At 37.1% G+C, this 12,316-nt stretch overlaps 1 protein-coding gene across 5 annotated transcripts in view; it reads right to left on the bottom strand.

Moving 5' to 3' along the window:
* The window catches only part of NLGN4X (neuroligin 4 X-linked), a 284,323-nt gene that overhangs the window by 106,174 nt on the left and 165,833 nt on the right, over window positions 1–12,316 (bottom strand). For 3 of the 5 annotated variants that reach the window (XM_090064060.1, XM_090064066.1, XM_090064073.1), the window contains 2 exons: window positions 9,996–10,055; window positions 6,972–7,124 (listed from right to left, as the gene is read on the bottom strand). The exons of 1 other annotated variant lie outside the window; for it this stretch is intronic. In XM_090064060.1, the coding sequence (XP_089920186.1) occupies window positions 6,972–7,124; window positions 9,996–10,055 (213 nt within the window). The remainder of the gene's footprint in view (window positions 1–6,971; window positions 7,125–9,995; window positions 10,056–12,316) is intronic. One more of the 5 variants, XM_090064077.1, reaches the window with a different exon arrangement.

The raw sequence follows: 12,316 nt of genomic DNA, 5'->3' as shown, positions 1-12,316 counted from the left end.
CCAGCAAACAAGGTAGAAAGGTTTTGTGGGTCAGACCTGGCCCACAGGCCATATGTTTGGCATCTCTGACTATTTGAAATATAATAATTTGTACAAAGGGATAGGTTGGACCTAATTTCTGAACACTGCAAATGTTACATACCAAAAGGACCATTAGAATTCATTATTTCAAACTCTGGTCATTTATCATTTATACTATCAGGCATTTTGTTAGATTCTGGCTTCAAAAAAACCTGATTTCATATTCCTAAAATTCTAGAAAAGCTTTTACTCTTAACAAGTCAGTCAGTGATGCAAACATCAACTTTGTCTTCTATACTGTCTTTTGTAAAGAGTGCTGAATGAATGTTTTTCCAGCTGCATAAACCATTGCATATACCATCTCTAAATGAAATACCGTAACAGTATGTATAATAGTTCTTCATTTTGTGAATGGAAAGCCACTTTGGGCTTCACCAAACCTCATTTATACTGTTACACAAGCTGGTCTAGTGCTTAATATATGCATAAGCCATTTCAGGTCATACCACAGGAAAACAATAACAATAATAATCCCCGTTCTGTATATTTCTATTCCTTGAAACACTGAAAACAAGAACCGAACATGAAAAGTTGTAGCTAAGGGAGATGCTGTTTCTTCCCTGAGCAAAGTATTTAGATTAAGCATGAGAGGGACCAACTATAATGAATATAGCAGAATACAATGTAGTGAATCTTATCATTCAACCTCCTCCTCATTCTCTGCCCTGTCTGTCTCCTCAATTCCCCAAAAATGCCATTGATATAAAAGAGATGAAGCAAAGCTCTCGCACAGCACCATTTTACTTCTTTCTCCTAATCTACTAGCCAAACTGCTGTTGTCAAAAGTTATGGAGACCCATATCTGTAAGGACAGCAGATGTTGTGTTCCACATGTTGCAGTGTTTTAACGCTAGATGAAGCAGTGTTAAAAGTGCAGTGGTTTTACTATATTTGTATCGGTCCCAGTTTGTCCACATGTAACAGTTAGAACAGAACAGCTGCTGCCTTTCTGCAATGTTTCCCTTTTGAAAAGGTTTCAAATGTATGCCTGCTCATACTCTAAGTGATGTGAAATTATGAAGGTAATAGTCCTACTAACTCAAAGTAGAAGCAAAAATTAATTGACAGCCATAACACTAAATATGTTTTTTTGTTTCTAGGTCCTTCTTTTTGGAGTAGATTTTGACAAGCCCAATCCTGACCTCAGAAGGCAGAAATATCCTTCTAACCCACACCATAGCTGTATTAGGGGTATTCATCGAGAGAGATAGAAACAAGTAGCAGTAATGATCCCTGCCTCTGTAAGCTGCGTTATCCCAATCACTGTATTTGTTGGGCAAATACGCTTTCAGGTGTGCCTTTTGGCAATACAAGCATTAAGCATGAGCACTCCATTTATGTAATAAGTAGAAAAATGCAGAGAAAATGATAAGCAAACTGCAGGATCTGGAAGACATGAACTATCTTTCCCATATGTCATAAGCCATTCTCATCATTTTTAAATACTGTGGTTATCACACAGAAATCTATGAATAAGGCAGAGATATAATTAGCTGTTAGTCTCAAGTTAGGCAGTATGTAGAATCCTTTTTGATCTGCAGAATCCTTTTCTCACAAAGATGATCAGATAATATGGTTCCCAAATGTCTTCATTTGTCTTACCTTATGAAAAATAAGGTTTAAAAGCATGGCTTCATAAAAACACATTGTCTCTAAAGTAGCCTGTGATGGGGAGCAAGGAGCCCAGTGGACCTCAGGCAGTAAATCTCAGCTGGATTAGAGTGGTCCAAAGCTGGGGCAGGCTCAGCCCAGACACAGACTTAACCCCAAAACCCACTTCTGCTTCCTCGAGGTCACCTCCCTAAGAAATAATAACATCAAGGTGTGGTGAGTGAGATGACTGAGTGGGGAAACCCTGACGGGCCAGAGAAAGTAACAAGGTAGGGTCCAGGTGGCAGCCAGGAGAGGAGACTTTGCCACTCCAGCACTGGCAACATAAGAAAATGTAATCTGTGCAGTATTTAGCCCTACTATTGATGCTCAGTCTGTGTATTCAAGCTTGTTCAGTTTATGCATAAAGCAAAAGCCAAAAATGGAATGGTAAATGGCTAGAAAATGGCCACCTAGATTCACAAAGGCCAACAGAATTCTGCCCTTAAGTTTTAGTAAGCCCTTTGGGAGATTAAAGAAAAATATCTTTGTGCGCGCGCACACACACACAGACACACACACAGACACACACACAGACACACACACAGACACACACACACACTTAATCTCCACCTTTGTTTTATTAATGAACATATATTCCATATGTGCTTATTTACTCAAAGATAGATGGCTTATCTCTTTTTGTTTCTTCCTCACTGAGACTTACTCAGAATCCTCGGGAGTTGGTATGGCAAGTACAAGTTGTTCCTTTTGAAGGCTACACTCACATTTTTCAAAGGCACAAAGAGAAAAGGGGAAAGCAAGCATCCAATATTGAAACAAGTCTACTATGATTTTTTTTTTTTTCACCAGTTTGCTATATATATTTTTCGGACCATAAGATGCACTTTTTTTCCCCCCAAAAGTGGGGGGAAAACGAGGGTGCGTCTTATGGTCCGAAGGTGTGGTACCCCAGAACATTTGTTTGCGGTCCCATGCGCCCGCTTACTGTCCGCTGTCCACTGCCGTTCCCATATTGTGGATTGCTGTGTGTGTGTGGGAAGTCCCGCCTCCTGGAGTCTCAATGTCAGTCAGTCAGTCAGGTCACATGATCGGCACAGCGCACGCCTCCCCTGCGTGTGTGTGTGTGACACTGACAGACTGACAGGATTAGAACGTTGAGACAGGAGGCAGCTAGGTACGGTACCAGGTAACGTCCCGGCCGGGACTATGTGATGCAGCACAGTGCCCTGACAGGCAGGCAAGGAGCCCGTCATGGCAGGAGAGACACACATAGTCTCTCCTGCCATGCAAAGCCTTGCCTGTCAGGTTGGTTGGTGCCCTTTAATAGTAATACCAAGCGGTATGAGTCAAACTGGGTGCGTCTTATGGTCAGGTGCGTCTTATGGTCCGAAAAATACGGTACATATTGTGAATGATCCTTTGGACCTTTTTATTCACACACAGGCCTTTTGTAAGCAAAGACAAACTCTTTCCCAGATCAGTTTTTATACTGGCTGAATTTGAGAAACAATATTTAAGTTGCAATATAAAATTTATTTTTTGCAATCCTCCTAAATTCCTAACAGATAATAACTTTAGTCTGTTGTATGCCAAAGTCTTCCTTTAAATGAAAAAAATAAATGTATTAGTTGTCTATGAACCAGAATCACAAAGCGGAACACCTCCTCTCATCACTCTCCCTGTCTCTCTGTCTGTATGAATCAAGAAAACAAGATACTGCCAGGATTTATAAAGGCAAACCTGGCACACACTTCTCAATCTTTTGCCTGAGGTATCACAATAGAAAAAGCACCAATTAAAAAAAAATATTCATTGATCATCTGTCCCCTTCATTAGTTTAAACTGGAAGAGCAAAATGCAAAGCTCTTCAGAAGCAGTTTCACAGTAACTTATACTTTCTCACAAAAAACACACTATCTGCATCTAGAAGTGTAGTTTGCATCCCCTCTGCACACATGCATATGAAGACAGCACTGAATCCCTGTATTTATGCACTTTGCACAATTTATACCCTTAGGACAGTTCCACATATTAGGCATCTAAATGGCACATAGGCATCAAAGTATAAATCAATTGCATCTTGTTTCATTGCCTGGAAGACAAAAAAAACCCCTCTGGTGTTTCTGCTTTTTAAAAATGACTTCATTTTAGTCTTAAAGCTAAGTTCTAAAAGAAGAAGACCTGCCTACATTTTGCAAAAATGAATTTTCAGGAACTCAAGGGGCACACCTGACAAGCATGCATGTGCAGGGGCATGCATTTACCAGAGGTCAAATATCAGCAGTACAAATATGTGTCAGGGACATATTAGTGCTGCTGCTATTTGTCCCTGGACCTGTTCCTGCTTGTTTGCTCTAGCACATGCAAAGTGACCCAGGTATGTCACCTGTGCTGGCATCAGAAAGCATTAACCTGGAGTCCTGGGGGTCTTCTGGGGCAGCAGTGGTGCCAAGCTGGCCCATGAGATCCTGGCCAAGAGCCAAAGTGTGGCTTTGGCTGGCTAGGCTCCAGTTTCTGGCAGTTCACACTGCTGCCAAGGGCACTGCTCCATTTTTTATCATCAGTATTTTCTTTTTTTTTTTTCACACTGGTATCTACCAGTGTAAAAAATAACCCCACCATGCTGCAAATTAGCAGTGATGTGAATGCTTGCAGATGTGCCATGTGCGGTTTGTGGTGCTTCAAACTCCTTTGAGGCACCGCAAACCACATGTGCACTAGGGATGTGCCCAAGCAGCATGGACGTGTAGGCCACATTTATGCCTCCTTAGAAGCCTGCTCCAGCCAGTGTGGATTTGCTTAGGCCCCCCCCCAGGTGCTGCCTTCAGGCATTGCAAAGACCCCAAGACCATCCTCCCTACTGTATTTCTGGGGCTGGAGTGTGCAAACAGCGAGATGGTGCATGTTTGGGAGCAATCCCACTGACAGGCTACTTTCATGGTGTAGACATCTCCTTTGTTGTTTAAATACTAGTTGAAATAAATGTTGTGCTTCTGTGTTCCTAGATTCCACAGAATCCTTAATTCATAGCTTTAAATTTTAGAGGTGTTTGAAAAAATAAATACTCCTTCATATTTCAGATCATATAACAGCTATATTGGGAGCTTACATTATTTCAGATAGCTGCGGAAAGTGCTTAAACATACAAACAAATCATAAAAGTAAAATAATCTCTCTCTATTCAATAGAAGCACACCTAAAGAACATAACTCAACTTCCTTTTGTGCATAAAAATATATGCATGGTAAAACCCCCAAAGAGATATTCCTTTTAAAACACAATTTTAAATTCAAAAATATCATTGTGCCTTACCTGGTATGCCAAAAGTGCTGGATATATATTTGGGCAAGACGTATAAATATATAGACTATATGCCACATCATTGGTATTCAAATTATTTCCCATGTTCATTAAGACATGAGCAATGGTTTGTCTCTTTTTACATTAAAGAATTGAAATGAATGCATCAGGAGTACAGCATATTAAGAGACAAACAATTAGACACTAGAATCAAGGAGGAGGTAGAAAAGAGGGGGAATGGATCTAATATCATGACTCAGAGGAAAACCATTTTTTTTCAACCTTACATGTAATGTCAAAATATTTGGCAAGATACTGCTCTTGTTCTCTCCAGCAGACAGCAGAAGTAAATTCCCTGAACAAATTAACTTGTGCACCCAGAAAAAATCGTTCCTTGTTGTTTTGAAGGATCATTTATATCATTCCTTATCACGGCAGATGTTTTTAGCTGAATCATAAATTTCACCAAAGTGCGTATATTTGGTGTGACTGAAATTGAACAACAAATCTCAACATAGCAGGAGTGCATGTATGGGGGTGGGGGTCTGCAAAGGGAAGCATGAAAGAGGAAGACCCTTGGGAAGGAAGCTTTATAATAGAGGGTCTCCTGTGCACCCTATCCCCCAAAATCAATGACACAGTCGTGGTACGGATAAATTTTATTTCTTTATTAATTCTTCCCTTGTTCATATATTAAATGGAGAAGAGACTATATACTAGTCTCTCCTTTCTAGAAGTTATAGAGGACCATGGAAAACGGAGACATTAGAGAAGCCTTGACACTGCCCTGAATTGCACCAAGGGTTGATCCGGCTCATGCACAGCCCCAGCACATGAGCAGAATAACGGGGACTCAAAACAACTGTTTCCAACCACACAAGGGTGGGATAACTCAGACTCAGGCCCATGGGGGCAGAATCCAGAATGCCCCCAAGTTCCAAATAAGCAGTCATCACCCCCCTTGAAGAGGTGGAGCCTCAAGACAGAAAGGGATATATATGATGCAAATCATGTCTGAAAACCAAAGCCAAGACACTTCCAGCACTTCCTTCCCTCCATTCATTGCACAGTTAGAAGACAGGGGGGCAGATGTAACCAGGGATCCTGATTTTCTATGATTAAAAAAACAACCCTCAATTTTCAGATTAAAAAAAGTAACCCTAAACTACATTTTTCCCATGATTAAAATGAAATGCCACATATATATAAAATCATGGGAAAATGTGGATTTGGGGGAAAATGTGGATTTGGGGTTACTCTTTTTAATCAGAAAATTGGAGATTTTTTTTTTTTATCAGAGAAAAACAGGGTCCCTGGACATAACACTTCCTCCAGCTGGCACAGAGGAACAAATGAGACTGATTTATTTATGGGGTTCCTATACATGGGAGAGTAGTGGTCGGGGGTGGGGAGTTGCATTATAAGCCTTCATCTTGCACCACTGTCCCTTCTCACAAGGGTCTGTGGGCTGCAGAGAACTGGCCCCTCAGCATCATTCTCCAACCCCTCCATGGTGTAAGATGATTTACCAGCACAAGCTGTCCTGGGGCACTGGGCACCAGGAAATTACTATTTAGAACCTTGGTTAAGTCACTTAGTCAAAATAAATGAGGTTCTGATGAAAATTCTAATATTGGGAATAGAGCTATAAAAAAGTCAAGTCAGTTTTAAGGTGAAGACAACTGTCAACAGAAGACTCAACACTGTTCAAGTACAAAAATCTCCATAAAATATCCAAAGGGATTCAGACTTAAATCGATACAGGCAATATAATTAAAATGGGAACTATTTGCCCACAAGAATATTCTATTTTATGAGACAAAATTGGTCCAAGTGCTCTCAAAAGGAGATGAGATCGATCCATAGATGCACTCAGCAATAAAACACATCCATCAAATTATGTAGTTTAATGGAAATCCATTTAATCACTGTAATGTAAGTTTGTTGCTTTTCTGTTTAAGAAATGAGTCACTTACCTAAAACCCCTAGCCTGTAGTTGAGGGTAATAACGATGACATTTCCATAGCTTGCTAGAATGCTCCCATCAATCATGTTGCCAGTACCCTCCATGTAGGATCCCCCATGGATGTAGACCATAACTGGTTTCTTGCTGTTCTGGTCATGAATGTCTGAAAAAAGCCAAGTAGGGAAAACACAATAAAGTAATAACAAATATTGAAAAAAAAATGGCTGTTGTTGTGCTTTACAAAAATGTTAACAATGCTTGTTTCTTCCCCCCCTTACTTTCCATTTCATCACCATCTGTTCAGTCAGGTAATTCTCCTCCCCCTTTTTTCAATAAAGACACCACTTGCTCAATGGGTTTGTTGGTTTAATTATTCTTTTGATGTGTGTTTGTTACTTCCAAGTACAATGTCATACAAAATGTTCTTTGAACACTGGGAATACTTGACAGGTAATAAGGAATTTGGTTGTAGGGTGCATGAGGAGCTTAAAGAAAAAAATGGCAGAATAACTAGGATCATTATTAGAATATTTTTAACATAAAATTCTAGGCAAACCAGAAAAAAATACATTAAAATATAAAATAAAATCATTATTTCAAGTCTTTCCATTTTCCCACCAACTGGGAGAAACAACTTTGCAGAAAATATAAATCCATGTGTCTCACTTCAGTAGCATGCAACATGTCAATATTTTTTCCTGATAAAAACTGAGCATAGCAAACTATCACCTCTTTGAACCTGTCTCAGGGTCAATATAATATATCTTGAATTCATCATCAACATTTTATGGCCAAATCAAATTAAGTCTTTAGTGTCATTTATCATAATAAGGTCAAGAGGAATTTTGTGTAAGGTGTTTAGGAATCAGATTAGACCTCATGGGTTCTGGATTACATTCTTGGGTCTGCCTAGGATTAGGACATATATATGTCATGGCTTTGCACTGGTTTTGAAGAGCTCTGGGTGCCAGTTTATTGAATAAAGGAGAAAATAATACTCCCAGAATTCATAGTGGCTTATGAAGATACTTTCTTAGTGATTGGGAGGTACTCAGAGACTAAGGTAGTGAAGGATAACATTTATATGAGGTTGCAGTTATGCCAGTTATGATAATAACAATCTCTTTATTTGTTGAGGTGTATCTCTATGAAGAACTGCATACCAGATAAGACATTAACCAATGATTTAATTTCAGACATCCTTACTTGGAGATAAATTACTATTTTCTTTTTTTATATAGTCACTAAAAAAGAAATGCCTATAAGGATAGCCACTTAACCATACCACATCAAGAAATCTTATAAGAGTAAAGTGTATCTCTTTTATCTATTATATGGTATTAGGAAAATAAATTATGCACAGTTGTATTTGTAGGACCTAACCGCCTTTTCCTAGTGTAGTCAAAATTCTCAGTTAAAGTTTAATATGTACTAGGAATATAGCATCAAAGCTCAGATTAGCCTGGAAATACAATTTATGCTAAAATGATTCATATTATCCAACAAACATAAAACCTGATAAAATAATTTCTTTTATTTAATCTTTACTTATCAAGTGCTTCCTAGGGCCTGATACTGCACTATTTAAGTCATAATTTTCTATTTAACTTTTAAAACAACTCCTCTTTTAATTTTTAATTGAATTTTTTAATTATAGTATCTTGTATAACAAGTGATGATACTATCAGTTAAAACAGATTTCTAGAGAAGGGTTTATTCAAACGATAGGAAAGGCTGCTCTTTGAGTACTGCATATAGTGCTTTTTGCCTAAGGGGACAAAATATTATAACAATGACGAAAGTATAGTGGAGGGAACAGTGTGATACAAGAACCAGAGACTTTTTGTTCCTATACTTTGAAAACTTAGAGCAGCTGTAGTAGGTCTGAACCCTCTAGAAAAGACTAGATTAAGGGGGTTATCACCTTGGGGTGTACATTATTCTACAGGAAACAGAGAAGGCAAATCTTGCAAGTTATTTTAGCTAGTGTCAGATACAAAGCCACAGGAGGAAGATGAACTAACACTTAGAAATTGCCAAGCATACGGTAAATTTGAGCTAAATTTCTCTGCTCTCAGAATTCTTGGCAGAAACGATAAACTATCAGTGGCATTAATATAAATGACTAATTGGGAAAGAGATTGCTGTTTTTGGTTTGTTTGTTTTTTAATCGGATGTCTATAAAAAACTGATTTTCAATTTAATTGTTAATTAAGAAACAAGGATAAGCATAGAGAGAGATGTCATACATGATCCTTCCTCCTCCCACAAATTTAAAAGAGTCTAAAATGCTTCTGTGTCAAAGAAAGAAACAATGTATTTCCTTGTCAAACTTTTAAGGTATTTTACATTGAACTTTAACATTTCCTCTCAGGAGAGGTGATCCAGCTCTAACAGAAGTCAATGAAAAGATTGCCATTGATTTCAATGAGAGCAGGGTCAAATCTACATTTAATATGACTGAAATACTGGGTGGTTAAAGAAGAAAACAATGCAGCAGCACCAACAAGCTCCCTTTATTTTTGTGTCTTAGAAATAAATCATGTATTGTGAGAAGAAAATGAAGCAAAAATGTCAAAGATGAGGTACAAAACAACTGCATCCACCAGACAGTATGTGTGTTGTGAGGAAGAAAACATGGGATATTTCATGAATTTAATGTGAACAAAATGTAAAAGGGGAAAGAAAAAGAACGGAAAAGGAATACATGCATGTTTTTAAATTCTGTTTTCACACCCTATCAGGGCAAGACGGGGGAAAATGGTTGTAAATAATATTTATGTTACTTCACATATATTTAGGGATAATCTTTACACTTATCTTACAAGATAACTGCAGTCATCTATATGCTAATTTGGCTTTAAAAAGAAAAGAAAAAGGAAAAATGAAAGTAGTTTTCTAACAAGAAGAAAATAAAAAGCACTCTAAAGTGTGCTTTGTCAAATAAGGGGGGAGCTCATTTAAATAATGTTAATAATAAAAAAAAAGTTTATGTTCATGCATCAGGGTGGAGCTTTGATAAAACAAAAAATACCTTCATCTTCACCACGATCATTACTGGTTATATCATCTGCGCTTTTCTTTGTGTTGGCTCCTGGGGTCATAGTGAGGTAGAGAATAAAGGGAAAAAAGAGAATTCAAAAACAGCAGGTTCTCAAAAATTAAAAAAAGAAAAAGAAAAAAATGTAACCCAAGAAGTCAAAATCTGTTATATTTTACTTTGAAAAACAAAAAGATGCAAGCTGCACAAAAACATAAAACGCCAAGAAGAATAAATTCAAAATATTATTTGAAAAAATATATATTCTAGTATATTCTGAGACTATGTAGTAATATAGTTAAAAGTGATTGCTGCCAAAATCAAAATAATTGTGCTATTAAAAAGTAATAATACAAACAAAAATAACAACACTGTTAAAATCCACCAAATTGTTTATTTAAAAGAAATGCAGGCATGGTCTTATTTATTTATTTCTCTTATCTTTTAAAACTGTCATCTTTAATAACAATCTGAAAAGATTTGTCGTTTTGTCAGTCATTCTGGTTAAGGATTTGTTAAATATTAGCCACAACCGTAATTTAAGATGGAATCAATGAAAAGAAGATAATGAACAAGTTAAACACAACAATTTGGAACAGAAACAAACCAGTCAACTCTTTTATAGTTTAATCCTGTTTCCTGTTTATGAGTTAAAGGACATTAAAAGCATCAAATTTAAGGAGGAGAAATAGATGTTGCAACAGTGCCAGATATGAGACCATCCACAAAATAGTCATGATTTGTATGAAAATATGCTTTATTCAGCCTAGAAATAAAAGGAAAATTATTACTTACCATGATAATAAAACCATAATTATTTACCACACAAATACTTATTAAAGAATAAAGTCACAAAAGGGTATTTGTCATATAAGTCTAAAATATATTTTACAGATATAAACATACCCCCTCACACACACATACTTATTCTGTTCCTCTAGGAGGGAGAGGCAATACACAGTGCAAATAGCATTAAAGCCATCTTCTTCTCTGACAATAAATAGAAATATTTACTTAATATGGCATAAATCAATTTTACTAATGCTCATGCGATCATGTAATGCTAACAATTTATTGTTATATGAACTGGTATTTGTCAGAAATTAAAATAAGTGTGGGAAGACCATTTTTTTCTTAACCAGTTAGAGTTAAAATGTGTCTTCTAAATATGAGTAATAATGGGTTAGATCACCAAGTTGACTGTATCTCTTCATTAACTTTTCTGGTTATTATATTTTCCATTTTGATGGAACTAAATGCTTTGCTCATGCATATATGTTGTGATTTGGAATAAAACCATATTTTCTAACTGACATCAGGTTTACATTTGACTCAATTCTGCTTTCATCAAAGACAATGGCAAAGCTTTTGCTGATTTGAATTAATACACATTTCTGTTTAACTGTGACCCAATACTGCTGGTTTCCATGCTGACATTTTAATCACTTAAATAATTTTAGGCACCTAGTGAGATTTCTTTCCCAAAAAGCATATTAAATGGGGTTGAACTGAATATGGAATCTGTTCCATTTTTACATGTCATATGGACATCTGAACATGTGAGGTCTTTTTTTCAATAGAAAATACTTATTTTCTTTTTCTTTCACTTTTCTATTTAAAATGAAACCCCCTGTTCCCCCTCCCGCACCCCTGCTGGCCCTACTGCCTCCTCTCCAAATTAAACAGAAAGTGTTCTCATACAACGGAATGCTTATTGTACAAAAGAATAGAACGTCATCAAAATATGCTAATAGATGTGCCCCATCTATTATTTGGCTAATGCACTACTATTTCAATTTGTTTGAATGTTGAACCCAGAAATATTCTAATAGAAATAGATGCATATTTTAACACTAAGGATTGTTAGTTACTGGAAAAACAAATGAACAAATAAACAAACAAAGTAGAGATAGGAATAGGGTGGCCCAGACAGACACTTCCAGTCCTTCATTTCTATGTTCTTATTTCTTCAGACCAACAGTGGCTGCCTTCTGGGAGATATGCTCCTATATTGGTCTCAAAAGACAAGTAACTAGGTAAAAGATATGAGGTCAAACTAGGCAGTGTAATATATTGAGTGGGTCTCTGATCTGAAACTATTACCAAGAAACAACAATGAAAAAGTTTTGTAGAATTTATGTTCCACAGATATTTTGGGTGATCTTATGCAAATTGGATTCAGGCAGAAGAAGATTCATTCTCTTTCCTAACGTAAGAGCTTCACAGCTCCTGGGCTGCAAGTTCAGTGGACACGCCGTGTTTGAGACCTTTTGCAGAAAGGGTGGCAAATGCTTGAACCAGGTGCCCTCGCTTTT

This window comes from Crocodylus siamensis, chromosome 1 (assembly GCF_052110815.1).
Source record: "Crocodylus siamensis isolate JL-2025a chromosome 1, ASM5211081v1, whole genome shotgun sequence".
NCBI classification, from domain to species: Eukaryota; Metazoa; Chordata; order Crocodylia; family Crocodylidae; genus Crocodylus; species Crocodylus siamensis.
Note: the sequence above shows the minus strand (reverse complement) of the source record. Positions and strands in the feature narration are given on the sequence as shown.